This window comes from Plasmodium coatneyi, chromosome 1 (genome assembly GCF_001680005.1).
Source record: "Plasmodium coatneyi strain Hackeri chromosome 1, complete sequence".
NCBI lineage: Eukaryota > Apicomplexa > Aconoidasida > Haemosporida > Plasmodiidae > Plasmodium > Plasmodium coatneyi.
This window is the reverse complement of record NC_033556.1, coordinates 74,180-97,170: the sequence shown is the minus strand read 5'-3', so window position 1 is coordinate 97,170 and position 22,991 is coordinate 74,180. Positions and strand designations below refer to the sequence as shown.

At 35.1% G+C, this 22,991-nt stretch overlaps 4 protein-coding genes and 2 non-coding genes across 6 annotated transcripts; 3 read left to right on the top strand and 3 right to left on the bottom strand.

Moving 5' to 3' along the window:
• Positions 1-390: 390 nt before the first annotated feature.
• Positions 391-5,682, bottom strand: PCOAH_00000200 (Uncharacterized protein; the record flags this gene model as incomplete). Its single annotated transcript, XM_020056841.1, has 1 exon — positions 391-5,682. One exon carries the CDS (start codon positions 5,680-5,682, stop codon positions 391-393), a length of 5,292 nt encoding a protein of 1,763 aa, XP_019912546.1.
• A 1,599-nt stretch (positions 5,683-7,281) lies between these two features.
• Positions 7,282-8,159, top strand: PCOAH_00000190 (Uncharacterized protein; the record flags this gene model as incomplete). Its single annotated transcript, XM_020056840.1, has 4 exons — positions 7,282-7,356; positions 7,475-7,580; positions 7,900-8,001; positions 8,119-8,159. The coding sequence occupies 4 exons, from the start codon at positions 7,282-7,284 to the stop codon at positions 8,157-8,159; spliced, it is 324 nt and encodes a 107-aa protein (XP_019912407.1).
• A 1,497-nt stretch (positions 8,160-9,656) lies between these two features.
• Positions 9,657-9,740, bottom strand: Tyr_GTA (the record flags this gene model as incomplete). Its single annotated transcript is given in 2 exon segments — positions 9,657-9,692; positions 9,704-9,740. It is a non-coding gene; the product is annotated as a tRNA-Tyr (tRNA).
• A 564-nt stretch (positions 9,741-10,304) lies between these two features.
• On the top strand, positions 10,305-10,377 carry Ala_AGC (the record flags this gene model as incomplete). Its single annotated transcript has 1 exon — positions 10,305-10,377. It is a non-coding gene; the product is annotated as a tRNA-Ala (tRNA).
• A 1,029-nt stretch (positions 10,378-11,406) lies between these two features.
• On the bottom strand, positions 11,407-13,572 carry PCOAH_00000160 (Chitinase; the record flags this gene model as incomplete). Its single annotated transcript, XM_020056839.1, has 2 exons — positions 11,407-12,938; positions 13,149-13,572. The coding sequence occupies 2 exons, from the start codon at positions 13,570-13,572 to the stop codon at positions 11,407-11,409; spliced, it is 1,956 nt and encodes a 651-aa protein (XP_019912448.1).
• Positions 13,573-22,492: 8,920 nt separating this feature from the next.
• On the top strand, positions 22,493-22,991 carry PCOAH_00000150 (Uncharacterized protein; the record flags this gene model as incomplete). The annotated part of the gene is made up of 2 exons (XM_020056838.1): positions 22,493-22,702; positions 22,890-22,991. The coding sequence occupies 2 exons, from the start codon at positions 22,493-22,495 to the stop codon at positions 22,989-22,991; spliced, it is 312 nt and encodes a 103-aa protein (XP_019912473.1).

Here is a 22,991-nt window from a genome sequence, read left to right as displayed (position 1 = left end):
TTTCATAGCAAATTTAATTCATCAAAAAGCGTTTGTGCGGATGGAAGTGCGGGCCATATGAAGAGTGTGTTGCAGTCATGGGGGTAAAGTTGCATTAATGACGTCGTCCGTTTGGAAGTCGCGAAAGTGTAAAGTGAAAACGAAAAAAAAAGTTGCTCAAATGGAAGGTTGATGGAAGGCTGATCGAAGGAGCAAATGAGCTCATTTTTGAAGTCTGCACAGAGTAACTTTTCTCGCCACCCCTAACCATTTGCATATTACAAGTTATGCATTTTTGTAGATGACGCACGAGCAGGTGTATGGCGTCGCGCTCATGTATGTACAGGTTCGCGCACACACGAGTGTGCTTTTCGTGGGGTCAGTTGCTTCCCATTTGGCCTTCCTTTCCCATCATACAATGCGTGATTTTATTTTGCTCTGTATTTCCTTCAAGACGCTCAGTTCGTACTGATTAACGTAGCTCTCAGGTACCAGCTTAGAATAGTGGTACTTCAGAATGACGGAATGCACGTGCTTATACTGGAAGAAATCTGCATTTGCACATTTAACCAGTTGGTCCAGCTTAGGTAAGTTACACAAATGGAGGTCTACATACTGATCGTAATAATTTATCCCATTTGCGAGAAAAATGTAGTAAAATCTGTGCCTTTCCGAGTGCACATTTTTTAGCTCTCTGTATAGATTCATGTACACAGAATTGCGCACATCACAAATGGGGTTATTGTCACTCTCGCTTTGGGATAAGTACTTCTCTACTTCTCTTTCCAAATTGGTTATATGCTGAATTATGGACTCTGAAATTGTGCTGAAGAATTTTTTTAAGGTATTTACTACGTATTGAGGTGCATCCTTATTAGTGTTGCCACTGTTGCTGCTGTTTGTATAATCATCACTTCTCTTTTGTGTACTTGCTTCCCTTATGTCCGATTTATTATTACTAACAAGGTTGGCTCCCCCTAATTTTGCATCCTTCCGACGGGATAAAACTTTGGCTTCCTTTTTCTGGTTCACCATAAATTCTCTTCTCCCTTTTGGGCCTGCACCTGGGATGGGCACACGCTGGTTTGTCCTTCCTTGGATGCTACTTTGGGGGGCAGATGGACTTGCTGTTTGGTTGTTCCTATTACAGGGGGCTACTACTGGTAGCATATCACCCCTAATCTGGTGGATAATTTCAATATTATTTAAGTTAAAAATGTAATTTATTAAATTCCACAGTAGGTAGTGCACTACGACAGATACGACCCCGTCGCAGCAGAAGGTTAATTTTCGCTTCGCGTCATTCAGTATGTTAATGTATAAATTCATGAACTGGTTCATATGCGTTTGGAAATTTGTCTGTAAGGTCGTCTGTAAGCTTGTCTGTATATTTGTCTGTAAATCTTTTTTTGTTCCGATGTTGTGACCCTGCGTTGCGTTCCTGTCCCCTCCGAGCGTATTAAACGCGTCGTTAACTAACTTCACAACTTCACTGATGTAGTTACTGCTGTCTACAAGTTCATACAGCGAATCGCAATAAGCTAAAATTCGCAGTTCATCCACGATGTGCAGCTTTTGCTCCAAGAAGGGGCTAAGGGAAGCCCACTCTGCGTCACTACGGTGGTTACTCATAGTACTGCTGCGCTGGATATTCTTCTTTTGGCTTGGTTCCCCATTTGGCAGATGTTTGTACCCGCTGAACGTTCCAACTTCGCCCGTTTTTTCCTCCGTTTTGACCCCCCCCGATTGCATTATTTCTTCTTTCAATTTGCTAACCAAGCAGTACAACGACTCGATGGCAATTATCTTTTCCGAAATGGCGTAGTGACACGTGGAGCTGTAAATTTTACTAAAGTTATTTAAGCTGAAAGGTGGACAGAAACCATCTGTCACATTGGTACAATTTGCTACGTTGTATTTATTTTGGAAAGGGTGATGGGAATTTTTATGAGCATCCAGGAAGTGATAATTATCCGAATTATTCCTAATTTCTTCAGTGTAAAAAATTAAAAAGTTATACAAATATTTGTACTTTTCTTGTTTCTTTATAATAAAATATAAGTTGTTTATGCCTAACCTGTCGTTGTATTTTTTTAAGTCAAGGAGGAGTTCTTCCAAGGTTTCCCTTTTCATAAAATAGCAGCATAATATGTACATGTAAAAATCGATTACTTTTAACATGTACTGCTTTATTTCGTCCTTCAAATTGGGCAGGAGCTCCTCCAGCATTAAATAATTCTGCAACACGAAGATGAGCATGCTGCTACTTTTTGATACAACTATATCAAAGTTAATAATGTGGAAATTTTCCTTCTTATTCATCATTTTGTTTGTCTTGTTTAAGTATGTCTCTTCGCTCGTTTCGTCCGCTTTGCGGTTGTTCGTTTTTTTTTTCACTTCGGATGGATCATTATGAAGGGTGGTGCATTTACTCCAACTGGTGTCATTCTTCGGATGATTACTCAATTTAGATGAGAGCCACTTTTCGTGTCCCTGCGCGTTCGTATACTCGGGGGGTAGGTCCGTATCGGAACACAACTTTTCTTCTAGCCTCTTGAAGTTAAAAGTGATTAGGGGATTTTCCGAAAAGGGGACATTCAAAAAATCGTAAAACGTTTTCTTATATAGCGATATAACGTGAAAAAAATGAAATTTCTTTTTAAAGATGCATTGATTTATCCTTGCAGGTATGCGAACCCAGTTGTCTTTATTAATGGCGTCATTTAATTTTTTCCCATTAAGGTAAAAAAAATGGGGAAAATTATTTTTAATTTTTTTTTCCATTTCTTGATAAATGAGACTACTTTTAAGCAGATCGTAGAAGAATTGGGTTCGTTTCTCCTCTTCTGCAAAGGGGAAGGGTACACTTTCATTCAGAAAATATTCCGTGCATATTTGTTCCACGTCTGATTGGTAATTATGTCTTCCCGGTTGACTCTTCTCGCTCGATTTGTTATCTACAATATGAGCTGCGTGTGGGTGTGATACTTCAGTGCATTTCATTTTACTTCCCAGTTGGTGAGAATCTGGATAGGTTGGCAACTCCCCTTCGGTTTTGTTAATAAAATTTAGCGCCTTTGTTTCGATGTGTGCGTGGTGTTCTAGATGATTATCGTGGGTTTGCTCTTTGTTGTGCAGAATTGGGGGGTTGCCATTTTGTTGTCCCTCCGGTTGGCTCTCCGTTACGTCCCCCTTTTGAACCTCCTTTTTGTGGTCCACTTTGTTTGCAAGAATTCCACTCGGGTTGACCACCACCAAATGGTAGATGCGACCGTTGGATGAGTTCCTCTCGAAGAGAAACGAATTCAGGCAAAACATAATGGTGACCACTGCAAACCGGAATATGTAATTAAAACCAAAGTTCTCAAATTTCATATGTTCGATAATCGTTTTGAGCGCTTTCTCTATATTTTTTAGGAACTTATTCTTCGCACTTATCAGTTTATTCGCATTGTCTAGTGCGAAATATAGGAAGGCTTCGGAATGGTTATAATGGATGCTCCTTCCTTTTAAATGTAATTCAATTTTTTCTTTAATTTTTTGGGAATACTCTGCAAAGGGACAATTTTCAATATCGACATTTTTTACAAAATCAGTTATTTGGGGGGAAGAACTATTACCATCGCTCATGTGATAAAATTTTGAGAAAGTGGGAAAGCGTTTTTCGCTTCTATATTCGTTGAACAGGTCGTAAAAGGTGAAGTTATCAGGGTGGTCTCCTCCTTGGGGGGAATTTCCTTCCCCGTTGGCATCGTCCAAGGTGTGTCCATTCTCTAACGAGAAATCTTCTTTTACTAATTCGTTATCCTCAGAATGGTCACTCTGTGGTTTGCCAGTTCGATCAAGGGTAGCACTTCCCCCATCGGTGTGGTGCTTTGAAAAATCGCTCGCGGCACACATTGGATCGTTCTTATTGTTACCATTAAGTGAGACTGTATCCATTTCTGTCCCTTTCGCACCGCCACTAGGTGTTTCATTTTTTGGATAACTTAATAAATAAATGATGAGGGAGTCATACTTGTTCAGGACATCAAAGACAATTTCGTATATTTTCACAAGAGAAAGGAAGCAGCCCTTTTCGTTTAATTTTTGTACCAACTCATTTAGCGGAATGAACAAAAAATTTTCCTCTTCTTGAAGCTGGTTTATATCAATTTGGAGTTTGTCCTTTGGGTTATTCTCATTTGACGGGGACTTATTATGTGTGTTTTTATTACTTCCTTTTTTTAATTCCTCTGTATTTTCGTATGTGCGGGTAATATCATCGTTTATATTATCAGAATTATGTGGTAGACCCTGGGATGTTCCTTCGTTTTGCTTAGGGTGTCCACCCTGTGCGAAGTTCTTCCCGTGGTTGGGGATTTTCTGATTCAAATTTTGATGTACACTTGTGTGATAAAATGGAGGAGTATTATTAATCCTCTGTTCCAGCGAATCACTCTTTTTTAATTCACAAGGTTGAACTATATTTTCTTCGTCAATGTTCTGTGCGGTGGTGTTATCCATTTCTTCCCTTTTGAGGTGCTTACTACTTTGTGCTTCTTTTTCGGGGGGATCTGAGTATCTTCCTTTTTGTTTGCCTTCCCTTTGGTTAGTTCTAATTTTGCCGCCCTTTTTGCTTACAATTACGAAGGAAAAAATGACCTGCTTTGAAATTTTGCGAAAGCATTGATAGACATGGGCTAGCAAATTTTCGATAAAATTGGAGGTTTTTTTTTTAAAAAGGAAGAAATAAATTTTGAAGGACTTTTCTAACTGTGCTTGTAAATTTTTATTGCCATTATTTGCAAATAAGAATTCGATAAAATTTGTCTGATTTTTTTGCTTCAATCTGTTGAAATAATCTACCAAATTTTTTTCCTTCAAATGGTGTATACAGTTAAGGTGATGGAGAAGTTTTCCATGTCTGTTTAAAAATTTGGCTAGCTCGAAGTAAGTTAAAGATGCATACTCATAATCTTTTCTTAAAATATTTTTAAAAATTAATTTATCATATATGTGGATAATATATATGGTTAAAATTGTTAAGTTTATTTTCTGTAATTTTTTTTTTCTAGTCACAAGATTAACTATGTTTAGACTTTCCTTATATTTCTTGTCCTGCAGAAATTTCAATTCGCTGGTATTTTCTGCCACTGAATTTTTAATATTTGATATGGAGACTTCAATGTCTTTAATCTTGTTAGACATGGTGAGGAACTCTACGTATTTTGTTTCCAACTTTTTGTATATGACCGTTTCGATTTCTTTCCTTATAGAATTTAATTTGTTTATAATTTTCATTATTTCTTCCCCATTGTACACATCATGTACTTTATCAAATTCGTTTTCAAAGACAAATTTTTCTCTTTCCTCATACGTGTGTTGCAAGTTTACCTTATCAGCGTAGAAGTAGTCACTTGTGTCCCCCTGTTTTTTTTTGATATTTCTGTGTGTTTTGTTCCTTTCTGCTTCTTTCTCGTTTTTCTTTAACTTTTTCACTTTGTCCTCCCTTACGTTTCTATCATTGGTGGTTACCGGGGGCAATTCATCACGCTCACTGGTGTTTACTTCCCCAGTTTGGAATTCACTCGGTGTCTTCCTCCTATACACCCCCGCATCGTCGTTAGAGTAGAAATAGAATTCATTTCCGGTCAGGTGATTTATGCTGTTGTTTGTGTCGAACATTAAATTTTGGTCCTTCGGGGATTCATCACCAGCCATTTTGTCAACAACCTGTGCATGCGTGGTGGCACGTGTTGTTAGCATGTTGGAGTGTGCACAAACAGTTGTGCAATATGGTCATGCACGTGTAGGCAAACCATATGTGTGTTATTTCGATCTGTTCATTTTTTGTGTAAAACGGGGAAGGGGAATGAAGATATAGGGCGCGCAGGCTGGTCTTAAATCACTTGTCGCAGAAGTAGGGGGTGCCGCGAGAAGGGGTTGACACTGGGATTGATAAATTAAGCGTAGGTCCCCGCTTGCGTGTGTGTGTTTCGCTTTCCTTTTATAAAATCTCCCTCATGTGTGGCAGTAGCGGTAGAGAAACTATTAAAAATGTACATAATGAAAAGGGGGGAAAATGTTCAGCCTTCATTTGGAAAATTCAAATGCCCCCACTTATCTGTTCATTCTGCTGATATGCAAAATATATAACACATTGTTTTCCTCCTTTTGCGGGGAATTATTTTTTAATATGTTGCTCAATATAGCAACGCTAAGAGAGCAAGCAGCTTTGGAAACAACAAAAAAAAAAAAAAAAAAAAAGAACGAAAAATTCCGCGACAATTTAGCTAAAACAAAGTAGTAGGGCACACAAACGGGGAAAACCCATGTACCCACATATTCTTGGGACAACTGTGGAAGTAGCAACGATGGGAGAACAATATTTTTGGAAGCGAGTGGGAAAAGTACATACATACATGTACACTTCCAGAATGACTTATGCGTTGTGAAAAATAAAACAAAATTCCATATACATCATTTTAAAAAAAAAAAACATGCACCTTTTTAAAAGGTCCTTTCCCGCATATATGAGGAATGTGAAAATACCTATACACTTCTCCACAACAGGAAAACCTTCTTAAAAGCTTGTTCAAAGCTGCGTTTTATATTGAATATTCTACTGTCATTTTGAGAAGCGACGAGAAGGGCTTTCAAAGCACGTTCTATATTCATAAAAATGATAACCAACGTGAAGGAACAATTATGTAAAAGCGGAGTTATTTTAGAAATCTCATTACGGAAGTTTACTTTTTTTTCATCCTGTTCTTGAGTTGAGACTGGTCAAGTGATTTTAATTCTGCCAACCCGACAGCGCAAATCTTAGCAGTGCATATGATAAAGACCACGGACGGAAAAGAAGCAGAATGTGGAAGTTATGAAACACCTCTTCAGTTAAGAGAAATGACAAAAAAAAAAGGAAAAAGGATAAAAGCAAAAGATTATCTTTTCATCAGTCGTTTATATGCGGTCTCATCCTTTGGTAGATTAAGTACATTGAAGTCGTACTTTCGCATGTAAATGTAAATTAGGGGGAAGTATATACGTATGTTGCAGTGTTCTGCTTGCTATTTTTTAGTGTTGCCATTTTAACCCGAACATCTCACAATTTAGGACGCCCAATTTGCGTCTTGCGCAGAGCACAGACTGCACCTCGCACAATTACAAACATGCATTACACATATGTTTAGTCTACAGTAAAGTCGCAAAGGAAGGTACTTAGCCGGAAAATTAACAATTAAAATTTTTTTTTTTATAAACTTTCCCCCCTCTTTGTGTGAACTTTTTTTTTTTTAAATAAACAGCATTTGTGATATTATGAGACTGCCATCATTGAAGCTAATTTTCATCCCCGTCCTGTTTGCAACATTTTGGAAAAAGTTAAAATCTCAGGTAAAAAGGGAAACACCTTGAATTGGGTTCTACGCGCATGTTGATAGCGAATGCATATGTGTAAATACGATATAGTTCACATTCATTTTTACCCCATTTTTTTGCATCGTTTTATCAGAAAAGCAGAGGCGCTGAACTCTCAAATCAGCTGCCGATTGACATGTCCGAAGAGGAGAAGGAAGAAGTGTACGAAGAGTTTGCGGAATATGATTTGAACAGAGATGGTGAGTTCATTTTATTGAGCACGTCCGAGGTGCAAGCGTTGAACGGTGTACCGCATTTTGGGCATGCTCAAAGGTGTGGATATTCCCTTGTGTGATTAAATTGTGACGTGTTAGAGGGCGCGAAGTTGTTATTGTGAGGAGGGGACGAAGAAATTGGCATAAATATTTTAAATCTACTTTTACCGTCATCCTCTTTTGTTCTGGCACAAAGGGGCAATTCCAGTTGCGAGTAGATGCGGATCTTTTGCCTTCACGTGCATGTGCAGTACATGTGTGTGCACCCTTTCATGTAATGATGTTTTTTTTTTTTCTTTTTAAGGCTTAATCGACGCAGAAGAAATTACGTCCGTTTTGAAGAATATGAAAAAACTAGACTTTATAAAATTTTTCACCAAAGTAGACTTAAACTCCTCAGGAACAAGTAAGGCGGGGGCGCTATGTATTACATGTATGAGCATGTTTGCCTTTTACAGAAATGTGCACTCGCTTTATCATATACACATCTTATGTAATAATGCTCTTTTTTTTTTTTTTACAGTTTCGTTCAATGAATATATGATATTTGTGAATTCAAACTAGAACGTAGGGGAGGTAGAGGAAGAGACTCCTCATACGAACAGCACGATGCTACGAAGCGCTGCAGTTCCTCACATATCATCTTAACCAGAGCAAAAAAAATTAGCTCATTCATTCGGAGGACGCGTACAACCCTACGTGTGTATACTGATGCGTGTATTGTTCATGTTTGTGTCTCCGTCGGTATTCACCGTGGGATTAATTAATTGTGAAATTTTACGAATTCGAAGAATGCAACGGAATAAAATGAAACAGAAGGCCACACATTTAGGATGATACCAAATTAATGGGCCCTATAAGGAAACGTGTGTGATATAAATTTTTTTTTGGAGGAAATAATTCTTAAAGTTACAGAATTGGATATTTTTTTCACCATATGGATGGAATATAAAAAGGGAGGCGAAATTTTGAAGAATGCGATTTTTCAAAGCGGGGGGAAGGTCCACTTTTTGCCATATCACCACCTCGTTCATCTTTTGAACTAGAAAGTCCCGTAGGAGTTCCCACGAGTTTTGGGGGGACATTTATAACACTACGGATAATGCCTAATGGCATAAAATTTTACATACCAATGTATTTAGCTTTACACGTGCTGACAAACGAAAACAAAGACGTACTTTCGCTTAACGCGTTTAGCTTTACAGTATTTTGTGACACTAAATTTTGTTATGAACAAATGAAACACATCAGTGTATGTTTTAATTCGCTTTCATTAAAAAGAAAAAAAAAAGAATACACAAAGGGTGAGACGTGGGGGGAAAAGAAAACCTTTTTGATATGACGCAACTTCCACTTCTTTCCGTGTAAGCTGCTTGAAGAGCAGCAATTATATGCGGAAGGGCGCAACTTCGTTTTGTAAATGAAGAATGAATGGGAAAAAATATAATTTCCTTTTTTTCTTGCATATACATAAATGTACACATTTTTTTATTTTATTTTCTAAGGGCATCAAAACCTGTTAACCCGTGTGCACACTTGTTCATTTGTTGTTCAAAGGAGGCTTAATTTTGAACGCACGTATTTTGTATCTGAATTTTAAGTTCATAAAGTTCCCCTGCATGATGAAAAATTAGTTCTCCAATCATGAGCAGTACAAAGTAAGGACGGAACATGAACAGGGAGGAGCGTTTAGGGAAAATTTTTGTAGAAGGTTTGCCTTACGTCTTCATTCGCATTTCTTTACACAAACGCAGTTAGAAGGGAACAATAAAATTTCTTTTTTAAACGTACACGGAATAAATTTATCGTTCGCAACGTTTAACAATAATATTTATAAGATATTTGTGAACAGCGTACGGAGCGAAAAAAGTCGGGCGATTAGCTAAGCGGATAATTTGAAAAGGCTAAAAAGGTAAACATTTGATTTTAACACTATAAAATTAGAAGGCAATACATATTTCTTTTTATTATTTTTCCTTAGTGTTATACATTTCTAATTTCATCTTAGCTTGCACAAATTCCTTTATTTTTTTCCTAAAATTTTTTCGTGAGAAAAAAAAATCCGATGAACCGGAATCGAACCGGTGACCAACAGATAACCATTACAACTACAGTCTGCCGCTCTACCAACTGAGCTATCATCGGTATGCTTAGTAGAATTTTTCCATTGGTTATAATATAATGCGAAAGCATATTGTAAGATATAGTGTATTATCTATCACGTATCGCGCGTGGTGTTTTTCCACTTTCGCTTTTTCCATTCTTATATGTGCGAACCCTTTATCCCACCATCTAAGCGATCATATATAAATGCCAATTTTGCGTAAAAATTCATTTGGAGGTGGAAGTATTTTTTCAAGATATGGTTGAAGATATATTGACTTCATAACGGTTTTTCTTTTTTTTTTCCTTAAAAATGTTTTAAAGAATTTCCAATTGTGCGTATATATATTTGTAACTGTTTGCATATGAATTGGCATCCACCGGGGGGGCCAAAAAAATAGATGATTATTTTCGTACCTATTTGCTGCTTAGTGGGAGGCGGGACGCTTGTATATTTTTATACGCTCTGATTTTAATCTTTTTTTTTTGGAGGGGAAAAATGCTGCTGTGGGTAGTAATGCCCATGTTGCGGAAATAAGGTTAAATACATCTTAATATATGGTGGCACGTATCTTATTAGCTTTTGATGAAGTGAAAACTGATTAAGGGCGACTAGCTCAAGTGGTAGAGCGCTCGCTTAGCATGCGAGAGGTACGGGGATCGATACCCCGGTCGTCCAGTTTTATTACAATATTCAAAAAAATTGAAATAACTATTCTTTAATTTTCCATATAATATTTGAATATGAATTTTTATGCATTTTAAAATGAGAGAATTCTTAATATGTATAAGGAACTTTATTTTTTACTGTTTATCATTTTTGCAATGAAAAAGGATGGGACAGTTCTTATCATTTTTCCGAAGGAGCAAAATGTATACGTAATAAATGCACAATTAATTTTTACTCCTTGGTAATAACTACGTGCGAGGAAAAATGGATTATCCTTTCCTCGAATGGATGAACTTTTGCAAATTTTAAAATGATGTATGTGATCCTTATACACTGCTATATTTTTATGTTTGTTAAAACTGCTTTAAACGAGGGAGTGTGAATCGAATTAGTGTGGAGCCAAGTAAAATGGGAAATTCAAATATGTAAATTTTCCGAGAGAAGAAATGTTCTCCCTGTGCCTGCAAAATATTTAAAAAGGTTACCAGGCCGTTGCTTCTGTTTCCTTTTTTTGCGTAATAAATGTTCATTAAACATTTGCAATACACCTCCACACGCATATTATGAAAATTTTATTCACACTATATGCACCTTTTTTGCGGTCCAACTGTTGCTTTTGCAGTCTTTACGAGCAAACTGTGATGATTTGTGCGTAGGAAAGTGGATGCCTAGGTATACATGTCCAGGTGCTCATGCGAGTGCACATTTCAACAATTCCTTCACTATTGTATTGTATTTTCATATTTTTTAATTTATGTATATATAGCGCGACTAAATGCCAACGCATTTATAATTCGTTTCAAAGCTGAAGAAGTCGTAATTAAAAAAACAAAACAAACACACTTTAAGCTAAACGCACGAAAACATAAAAGACAAACTTAACACTATAAAGCTAAAACGAAAAAAAAAAAAAAAACCTCTTTGTAAGGTGATACAAAAAAAAAAAAAAAAAAAGAATGTGATAATATATTGAAGCATTGATCTGCACCTGTATGCTTCGCTCCAAACGCGTGAAATATGTAATTCTGTGGTCACATTTTACAGAGGCGCGTCTTGCTCCTGCTCATAGGGGATATCTTCCTCAAGTGGCTTATGTGGGTGCTCCTTGTTCCATTCCGAGAGTCCTGGACATGCGGATGCTTCCAATTTTTCATATGCTTCCAACGCCGCTCCTTCAGGAGGTCCAGCTTGCCACCATTTAATAGTGAAAGCTTCTCCTTTCCATATAACTATAGATCCACTTTGATAATCAGTGTTAAAGTAATGGGATGCCTTCCCGTTGCACGTTTTTTCATAACATAATTTGACCAAGTCCCATTCATATCTGTCAACACCAGGAGCACGGGTTGCGTATGACCTAGTTTTCCATATTGCTCCATTGTGTTTGTAATACACACCTGATTTAGCCACAACAAGTCCATAAATATATTCATCTATACTGTTACAGTCATCAGGGTTTTGAGTTGTAACTACATCTTTGGGTACTTCTACCTGGGGGTTTAAATGTTTCCATACATTCGTGAGAAACGCATCTATATCATATGATCCGCTTGGCATCTGTTCTTTCATAAACAAGTGCCATATTCCTACTCCGTCTGCCCGATTGTGCTTATGATTTTCGTCATGAATTGTTTTTGATACTAATTCGACTAATGCTCTGTCATCTGGGCTGAACCCACCTCGGTTGTGTTCTAATGAAAATCCTAGCAAAACTGTGATGTTATATTTCAATCCGTAATAGAGATGGGATAGATACATGTCTACCATTATACTTGGGTTAGACGTATCTAAGTTGTACGTCTGAATAAATACAAGGTCAATTTTTTCCTTCGCTCTGTTAAAAATGTTGACAAAAGTTCCTGTGGATAACATAGTCGATGCTTTGTATAACTCATCGTTTTTACCCATTTGCTCAGACAAGTAGTTCGTGTTATATGGAGAGTCATCATCTTTGCAAAATGTTTCATTCACTGATACACATGATAAGGCTGCGTTGGATGATCCGGATATGGAGATTAATTTCTCTTCTGGGATGCTACTTCTTACTAAGTTGATTAATTTAACATAATATTCTGAAAAGTCCAGTTCGTTTAGGTTATTGAAGCTGCCATGTGGTTCCCAGTCAATATCTACACCATCTAAGTCAAAATCTTTCACAAGCTTAACTATTTGGTCCATATAGTCAATATCCTTTGTAATGTCTATCATGTACGTCTCTCCTCCTAATGATAGAATTAAGATGATGTCTGGGCGAGCTTTCCTTATACGCCTGATTTCGTTTAGCATCACTCCGTAAGTTTCATATTCTAGTCCATGTTTCCTTACTAAAAATTTCTGCTTTCCGTTAAATGGTCTAGATACATCATAAAACATATTTATACGAGCAAAAGCAATGTACAGTATTGATACCATTGCGCTGGAATCGGTCATGTTTTTGGCTCTATCTCCTTGACTATTCCATGAACCATAATATCCTGCAATTATTCCTTGCTTTCTTCTTTTATATTCCTCTAAAATTTCTCTTGGGGGTCTTCTATCATGGCTACCACCGGCTACTCCGCTGCCACTTCCTGATCCACTTCCACTTCCTACACCGCTTCCACTTCCTGATCCACTTCCACTTCCAGAACCACTGCCGCTTCCTGATCCACTGCCACTTCCTGATCCACTTCCACTTCCTGATCCACTACCACTTCCTGATCCACTTCCACTTCCAGAACCACTGCCGCTTCCTGATCCACTGCCACTTCCTGATCCACTTCCACTTCCTGATCCACTACCACTTCCTGATCCACTACCACTTCCTGATCCACTACCACTTCCTGATCCACTACCACTTCCTGATCCACTACCACTTCCTGATCCACTACCACTTCCTGATCCACTTCCACTTCCTGATCCACTTCCACTTCCTGATCCACTTCCACTTCCAGAACCACTGCCGCTTCCTGATCCACTTCCCCCCTCAGTGTTATTACTTCCTGTGCATGTACATTCGCAAATAACTTTTTTTGACTGGTCCGTGTATAAGCCAGAATGGAATGACTGGTTGTGCGCTTTCGTTAGTTGCAGCTTACTTACCCCATTCATGATCATATTTAGTTCATGATTATCTCCTCTGCTATTGCTGCCCTTAAGGCTTACGGAATGTGTGCAATACAGCACAGAAGCGAAAATTAAAAAGAGCGACTTGAAGGTATTCATTTTTTGGAAGAATAAAAAAATATAGAAAATGTTAATGGGAAAACTGAAAAGGGTAGACCCTTAACGAAAAAACTAAAAAAATGAAGATACGAAAAATAGAAAAAATAATAAAGTTGAAAATATGGAAAAGACAAAAATGTGAAAAAAAAAGTGCTAAAAAACGGAAACACATGTATGGACAAAAAAACAAAATAACGAATTCAGAATAAGAAACAAGAAACATAAAATAAAAAGAATTAACACAAAATAAGAAAATAAATAAATAAATAATAAGTAAATGACAATTAAATTAAATTTAATTTAATTTAAATTTGAATTAAATTAAATGAGAAATATGAAAACAACAATTGCTAAATATTTTTTCATTCATCTAGCTACAACAAAAAAAAAAGACTTTTTTACAACTGAAAGAAGTTACATTTAAAAAAAAAAAAAAAAAAAAAGCTATATGCACATGTCTATTCAGGGAAAAGAGGCGGAAAAATGTAAAATATTCATAGAGATCTTTCAGCTAGCTAAAACATTTGGACAAAAAAAGAAAGAAAAAAGCTATATGCATATGGCTATCCAGGAAAAGAGAAAAAAAAAAAATGCAAAACATTAATAAAGGTCTTTGAGTTAGTTAAAATATGTTGAAAAAAAAAACATGTAACTTCCAGCTATAGTTATGAAGCGAAAAGACAAGATTACAATTCAGGCAATCCTCATTAATTCTGAACTAGCTATAGAGTATGGAAAAAAAAAAAAAAAAAAAAAAATAGCTGTTCCATATAGCTACATGATGAAAAAAGAAGCTAGACCTTAGTAGTTCAAAAAAAAAAAAAAGAAATTTATATATATATAAGAGATATAGCGAATTATTCAGATTGACCACAACACACAGAACATCCATCTATTTTTTTTTATAAAAATATCTGAAAGTATATTATGAATAACGTAAAGCGGATGTACCTAAATGCAAAATAAGTGGATGATACACGGCGTGGCGAATAATTATTGCATGTGTACACATATACGTAATGTGCCGCGGGACGGTGAGTATCATTAACTCCTGCAAGCAGATGAGTATGTCATAATCCTTTCAAATATAGGAAATATATATAAGCCAATTTTTTACATTTCTCCTTATAATAATGCTGTTAAATCAATTCGGTCTTTTTTTAATAAAGTATGTTATTACTTCCATAATTTAGCACATCCGAAATTGCGCACACATCTGACTCGCGGGCACATCAATGTGCGCAAAAAATAGTACATATTGCGGATTCCGCAAAAAGGCCTGTTCCTCAAAAAAGAGGGAAAATTACATTCACAAAAAAAAAAAAAAAAGGTTAAATTTTTTAGCACAACTCATTAAAGAAAATTCATCATTATAATGATACAATTGTTATTTAGTCTGCCTGTATGAATATTTCAGCAAATGTCCTTATCTAAAATTAACCAGCGCTTTATTTCCGCTTTAACAGAGTAGCAGCAACATCAGGCACATTCGAATATTTTCTTATTCCTCCTTCCATTTAATTATGATCGAATACAACGACATACCAAATATACGTCGCGCATACAAATGAATACATATTGTCCAATGGTGAATAACAAAAAAAAATAACTTCTCATAGGGTTTCCGTAAGAGGGTGCCATATGCTTGTGTAAGAATTCGTGCATTAGTATATGTACCTGGTATTGTCACTATCAAGCAAAGTATTAAGACGCCATAAAAATTTTCCTGCTTCCTTTTTAACCCTATTTACAACAATTGGTCGCAGGGAGAATAGGAAAAGTGTCATGAAAAGTAGTTGTTATATGATTATTCTACCTCGCTTTCCTAAACACCGCCTGCGCCTCCACCAAAAAAATAGAGGCATAATAAAAAAAGAAAAAACAGCCTTATAATGTGTTGTGCGCCTCTGCTGTTCAACAACATGGGATGAAAAGAAATTGGCGCTCTCACTAGTTTGATTTATTCGTATACCTATCGTTTTTAACTCAACCGGAATGTCTATCAAATCGTAGAAGGGTTCAAAGAAATAAAAATTGTGCATTTGTAGTAACGCAAAAGATATTTATAAGGGTTTAGAAGAAAAAAGAAGGATCACGCACTTATAGTTCTATGCAAACCGAACGGCATTCTTTTCAAACAGAAAAAATGAGCAAATTTTTTGACTTAAAATGAGAAAAAAAAGAAAAGCACAAACGCTATGAAAAAAAAAATAATAATAAACGGTTGAATTATTTCACCCTCCTTTTTACCATTAAAAAAATGTGGAAATTTTCCACCTCCTCAGAATGACCTATATTGGGATCGTCCTAACTCGGGATGTCATGCTAAATGAAAAGGAGTTATTAGATTTAGGGTTCCGGGTCTTTACCCCTTTTCCGTTACTGCATTAATGAACTTATATTAGTTTTAAAAACGGGAGGAAAAAAGCACCGTAACAAAAGATAATGCGCACGAGTATAATATGCACATATGTAGTATAACGAAGAATTCCCCAAATTAAATAATGTACCCCTGGTAAATTATCGGGGGGAGGGGGATATGAAGGCAACCCGTGTTCATACGAGCAATTGTATATGTAGCAAAATGAAATATAATGTGAATATATGAAAAGTACGAAATTTCAAGCTTGGAGTACGAATTTATTTTTGTGCCTTTTTTTTTAACACGATTAGCACGGAGAAGGCAAGAAATCATTTTGTCTATGTAAGATGCGCAATTCCATTATAACCAGCTCAGCTTTTTTCCTATTACAGATTAAATGCATTCTTACGTTCTTTTTTTTTTTTTTTTTTTTAGTGCAAATAAAAAATTTACGGCGTATGTTGGGTTATTTTTATTATATTCTAAGGATACGTTTATGAATTACCCTAAATTCCCTGTATTCACAGAAATAATTCTAATTTCATTGTTGTGCGGTTCTTAAATATAGAAAATATGGAAAAATTACTGCTCCGATCCATTATTTTCTTTTTTTTTTTTTTGACACATTATTTAACATAATTCTCCAATTCTAGGGAAAACAAATGAAACGTTAGTTTTTAGAAACACGTAAATTCTAGCAAAAAATTTTTTATGGCTTTTCATGCCACACAAAAATAATTAAAAAAAAAAATCATTCATGAAATGACGCATGAGTAAAAAGAAGTAAATAGTAAGGAAAAGAACAGCGTAAGAATTTCAGTAATATATGCGAAAAAAAAATTAAATAATAAAATAGTAAAAAATAACACAACCTGAAGAAACTGCAGAATTCTGTTAATTCCTTCTTATTTGTTTCTTCCGGAAATTATGCAGTTAAGTTTCTAATAAAATGTCAGATTAGTGGAAAAGTAAATTCGAATACTTACTGAAGTATTAACGATTTAGCGTTTCAGAAAAGGGAACTACTGACATTCCCTCAGCATTCATTACAGTATATAAAGCTGTATATAAGCGGAAGAGTGTACACTATGGTTTATTCAGGCACAGAAGTAATACTGAGATGCTTTTATTTAATTTTTGTTTTTTTATTCGTGTTTCCTGTGTTTATATGTGGCTTCTATGTCCTGTTGGACCTGAGTGATTTGCTGCAAATATCGTGTGCGCATCTGTTGCACATGTCCGTCTGAGAACACGTGCATCTGTTTGTATGTCCTCTTTTAGACTTTTCATTCGATGGATATGCTGTACCCTGTCCGTGCGACTTCAAGCAACTGTGTTCTCATTAACTGATATATTATGTTTCACTAGATTCAGGATTGCAGAGATGATGCAGTTATGAAAAGAAATCCAAGAATTCAGAGCATTCATTTAGAAGGTCAAAGTATTACTTATTCAATATGCAAGAACAACAATCAACCCTTGTAAGGACGCGTTTATTAAGTGCAGTGAGGAATGGTCTAAGTCTGTGTGTTGAAGAATCCCGCAATATATGTCCCGTAGATTACAAACAAATGATTAATTATGGAATTCTAATTTTTGGTATTTTTTTCGTACTGGGTTACTATATGGAAAGGAAGGTAATACAATCATATTTGAATAGAACTACTATGTGCATGTCTTTGCATTGTTGTGCGTTCATTTAAGTGGCTTGTTCAATTTAAAAGTGCCTCTTTCATTTGTTTGTCCATGTGTGGATATATTAGTACTATTATTATCATTCTGCGCACGATACTTATATGCCTTCCTTTTCTTATTCCTCCATTTCAGAAATGCCTGTACAAAATTAAACATTGTGGCTATGTGGTAACGTCCCTAAAATGATTTAGTAAGCGGGAAGATGAGTTCGATGAAATATACGGAGAAAGGTGACCCCCAAGGAATTCAGCGTGTAAAAGGGGGCACCAGCTTTTAACAGCTTAAAGTTATATTACTATTGTTTTTATTTTTAAATTATGCGCTATATGCTCTGAATGTATTCTTTCCGTTCTTACTTTTTTTTCTTCTTATTCATTTGGTTCATATGAATCCGAATAATATGATGCTTTCCTTATTATGTAATATTAGGTTCTGCGCATTTCGTTGCTACTTTTTATGTTCAAAGTTTTTTGTTAACCAATATTTGTATACTTTTCGCCATAGTCTTCCTCTGGAACCCGTTATATATAGAAGGATGTTCATATTGTTCTGGATCAGTGCATATGATATCCTTTAATTTGTCTTTTTTTTTTTTTTTGTGACACTGTAAAATAAGCGCAGAATTGTTTGTTTATTTTTCTTCTTATTGTGTCTTAATTTTGACTATTGTGCCCCACATTTTTATGTTAAACTTGTGTCAATAATGTGTTACGTATAATTGTTTCATGCGTTTTTGTAAGATGTCTATTTGTAATGAAGTACATTTTTCTTTTTGTGAAAACTCAAATTTTTATATAAAAGAAATAGAAAAATACAAGAGGAGCAAAAGAAAAAGCAAAGAAGCTGGGAAAATGAAAGGACCCATATGCCGTTCTTTCTGTAAGTGAAATTAGAGGAAGGAATGTTTTAACTCCATTTTACTGGATTTTTTTTTTTTATTGTTCATAGGAAGGGATTTTTAGGAATGTGCAAAGATTTGTACGGATGGTGTGCTTTTATGCGCTTTTCTTTGCCAGGCTAGTACTAAGGCAACATGTGTTTAATTTATTTTGAACGGTTAATGGAGGGAATTCTTTTTTTCCCCTGTATAGGTTAGTGTATATGTAGCACGATATTATTTGGTGTGTCCGGGAGTTTACTCCTTCGCTGCACAGAATAATGGACGACTCATGGTGCGGTCGGTAATTTGTACTATATGTTAATAATGTCGCACACGTATGTGAACTTATGCAAATTGGTGATGAATTCATAACAAAAAAAAAAAAAAAAAAAAAAAAAAGGAAAAAATTGTTTAGTTTGTCATATAATTGTAGCCATGAATTCGTATGGGTGCTTAGGAGGAGATGCCTACCATTGACAACGGTGAGTAGTTATCCTTGTGCATAACTTTTACTTATTCTCAGAAGAAAACGCTAAGTTTGATATAATAGGAAGTTTTACGTCATATATGTGGTTTATGTTTAGACGGAAGGTATAAAGTCTACCGTGTGTGAGGGACATAAGAGAAGCACGTGCTATTGTTTCAGTGAGCTAACTATGTTCTCAAAGGGAGGACACATTAAAGTGCGGCAACTAGAAGTTTCAAAGCATTTGTGATGCAGTTTAAGGAGGATACGCGGAGGGGAAATGGAACACATGTGTTCATTCGTATATAATATATATTTTTATGTACATAAATAAAACGATGTTATTGCGTACCCCGTTCAGTAATGCTAATTTGGTAAAACGTTAGCCACAAAGGTAGGGGGGAAAGAAACTATAGCGATGTGCACATTTTTATGTAGTTCATTCGGTGAGATTCAGCTGTTACGCTGATTCGTAAAGAATTGTTACAGAATATAATGTACTGGTGTTTAATTTGTACACATCAGAAAGAATCCTTTTTAAAGAATAGCCAATTTGAAAATGTACAAATAAAGGATTTATTTGCACGATGAGTATACGCATAAAATTTTAACTTTTTGTAACAGTGCGTACAGAAAATTGTAAGGACCTCCTTATTACATATAACCAAATGTGTTTCAGAATAGAGCGTTGTGTAAGTGGTGTAGTATTCTTGAGCAGCTTCACAACCAAATGTGCATCATTTCAGTTGATGATGTTATTATTAGGGGGGAGCAAGACTGAGCAGGGAGGTAACACTCTACAAGGTGTTCTGTTTCGTTGCTGTTATTACCATAGACAAATGATAGCGCATACACCCATTTGGCTCTATGGAAAAGGGACTTAAAGGAAATTTGGAGTTGTATGAATGCGGGAAATGAAGGTTCAGTGAGGGTCCACTGATAGTCCAAAGATAATTGAGTTAACCAAATGGATGAAATAGGCCATATAAACCCAACAAACCGAATAATAAAGACCAAAAAATTAGGCACCTGAGCCAAATAGGCAAAATAAACAAAAAGGAGGAAAAAGTAAAGTCCTCATTGGGAGGTAAGTTATAAATCCTTTTAAGGCACGTTTTTGCATAGTACAATAATAATTATATGTGAATTCATTTGTAACAGAAAAAAATACTGAAGCTTTATGCGGGGGGATGTAAGTGATCAATTTTTCATGCTATTTACTTTTTCTTTAAGCTATATATAAATATTATGCATATTTTGCTGTCACCCCTTTTTCTTGCACGAAAAAATCCGTTCCGATTGACTTTACTAAAACATAGGAAAATTATAGAAATATAAATATTTAGATATATAAATAATTCTGCACTACCAGCGCGTAAATAAATGTATTTTTGTTATAATTTTTAAATTTTAAAAAAAGCGGAGCTAATCTACTTACTTATCCCCGACATGGCCCAAAGAAGAATAAACAAAAGAATGATGTGAAGAATGCTAAAATAGGGGGTGAAGGAACAATTTGCTAAAAAGGTATTATGCCCATATAATATATATATTACATACCAACCCCCTCTATAGGTATAGATATCTAGCATATAAAAAAACATACAGTTATTTATTATTAATAATTCCAGCTCTTTTTGTGCAATCACAGTTTTCATATATTAACTTAATAGGTGATTTATAAGGTATTTTCTGCGTGCTCAATTATTTATAGTAGTATATTATTCCGCGCCTCACGATTAAAATCTATGATTAAGGAAAGCATAAAGAGGAGGCAAGGAACGAATATTATATTATGATGCTTTTTTGGTGGGTGCTCCAAAAAAAATTGCGGTCAAATTAGTAAAGAGGTAAAGTGTGTATTAAGCTTTAATAAGAAAAATATATATTATAAATGTTTTTTCATTTTTTTTCTAACGTTATAAATAGGCCATGGGATAATATAAAGGAGCTTCCTTACTAAGCATGTTTATTTATGCACATGTATGCATGCTACTATAAACACAGACATATATAGTGGAATTTTTTCCTGGTATTCATTAGGAATTATTTTCTTCATATAAAATTTCTAAATTTGAAAATTTAGGATTATTAAAAAATAACAAACACAGAAATGAACAAACAATTATTTACTCAGTTCTTTAAGTGTTTTTACGAGATCTGCTTTGTTTCAGTGTTCTGAAAGAAATGCAGTGTACCTTACGAGCGAATGAAAATGCTTTACAAATAATTCAAGTCAGCTTCAGCGAAAAAAGAATTATACCCCTGAAACTATAAAAAATAATTTAAAGGATAATATAAAATAATGATCATTTTTATGGTAAGAAGGAAAAAAATAAATGCAGGAAATATGATGCTTTAAATAATAGTGATGATAAAATAAATCTTGGTAAAAAATAAAATAAGGTAATTTCTATTGTTTCGTTTTTCCTTTGTTTTCAAAAGATGTTCAGCTTTTTTTTTTTTCCTTCTATGCAGTATTGCTATTAATTTACGTCCACGGAAAAATTTTATAATTCATGAATGTTAAAAAAAAAAATAATATAAAAATAATATAATTTATCAATATATTTTATTTTTTTTTAATAATTGAGCACATTACTTGCGCCTACTATTTTATGCCATTTTAGTAAAATATATTTACACAGCATTTATTACGTTTGCTATAGTGCGTGCATATATCACCGCATACCCTTTAACTTAGTAAAGAAGCAATAAATAACATATTATAATATATAAAATCCTTAAGGAATTTTAAAAAATTGCTATTTGTAGCATAAAATGTTAAGTGAAAAGGAACACTTTCCGATTTTGTTATATATAATATTCATGAACATACAATATTTAAATTTTTAGCGTAAACTAAAAATTTTATTATCCATCATAATCATTATCATTTCGTTTCGAAATTACTGAGTAAAAAATTTTAAGTGCATTTCTTTTATGTCAATTAGGATGTATTAATTTTCGTCAAGAATTTTACGGTAATTATCCTTTTTTCCCGGCGTAAAAAATATATTAACTTTAGAATACATCAAAAATTGTATTCATAAAAAAGATATATAAATTACAGCAAACGTTTATCGCATATAAATAAAGACAGAAAGAAGAGTGTTCCCGCGAATTAACAGATTTTAATACCGATAACGTTTTTCGCGTGCCAAAGAAATAGGTAATAACTTTTTACTTCGTTTTGCGTTCATATGTATGCTTTGCCTATTTGCGAGTGTTACCTTGAGCATAAGGTCAAAGCAAAAAATAGGCAAAAAAGTAAAAAGCAAAAAGCAAAGAAGATGTTTGCCCCTTTTGTGCTTTCACCTTATGCTCCTCCACTTTTTTCTGCCCACCTTGGATCTTTACCCATTTTGATGCACATCTTTTCCCCGGCATCTGCACAATTAAATTTGTACAGTTCCACCACACAACGCCTCATTTTGTGACTTTTCCACTTTAGGAATATTTCTCCTACTTCCAAGTTGTTACAAATTACCAGATAAAATAAACTTCAGAAGTAAATATGTTAGTGAGGTTGTTCAAAATCACGGGTAGCACAAACCCCTATACTACAACTCCAGATGATATCAGTGCGATCAAGTCTGCTCTTGGAGGATGTCATCTAAACAGGGAAGGCTATTTTTTCACGGACCCACGATTCTTGCAAGGAGTTTTTGCTGGTATCCTTGTTTTTTATGTAATGCTATACTATACACGACGATACAAAAATAGGGTAAGTTATGACGCGCACACGTCAAATTCTTTTTAAGGATAATTAGCCTTTCGTTAACTTGATCTGATCACTGAGAAGAGAGTGTTCTTTGGGCTAACGCTTAACTGCCCATTTGACCCCGACTTAAACGATTGTTGTATTGTTGGCTCATAATCTCATTCCAATTTAACTGCTTTTCACATTTCAGGTGAATAACTTCCCAAGAAGTGATTCATTTACCTATGTTAACTTGCCAAATCAAGGCCCATATAGAGAATACCCTGAAGATGAAATGGAACAAATGCGTTAA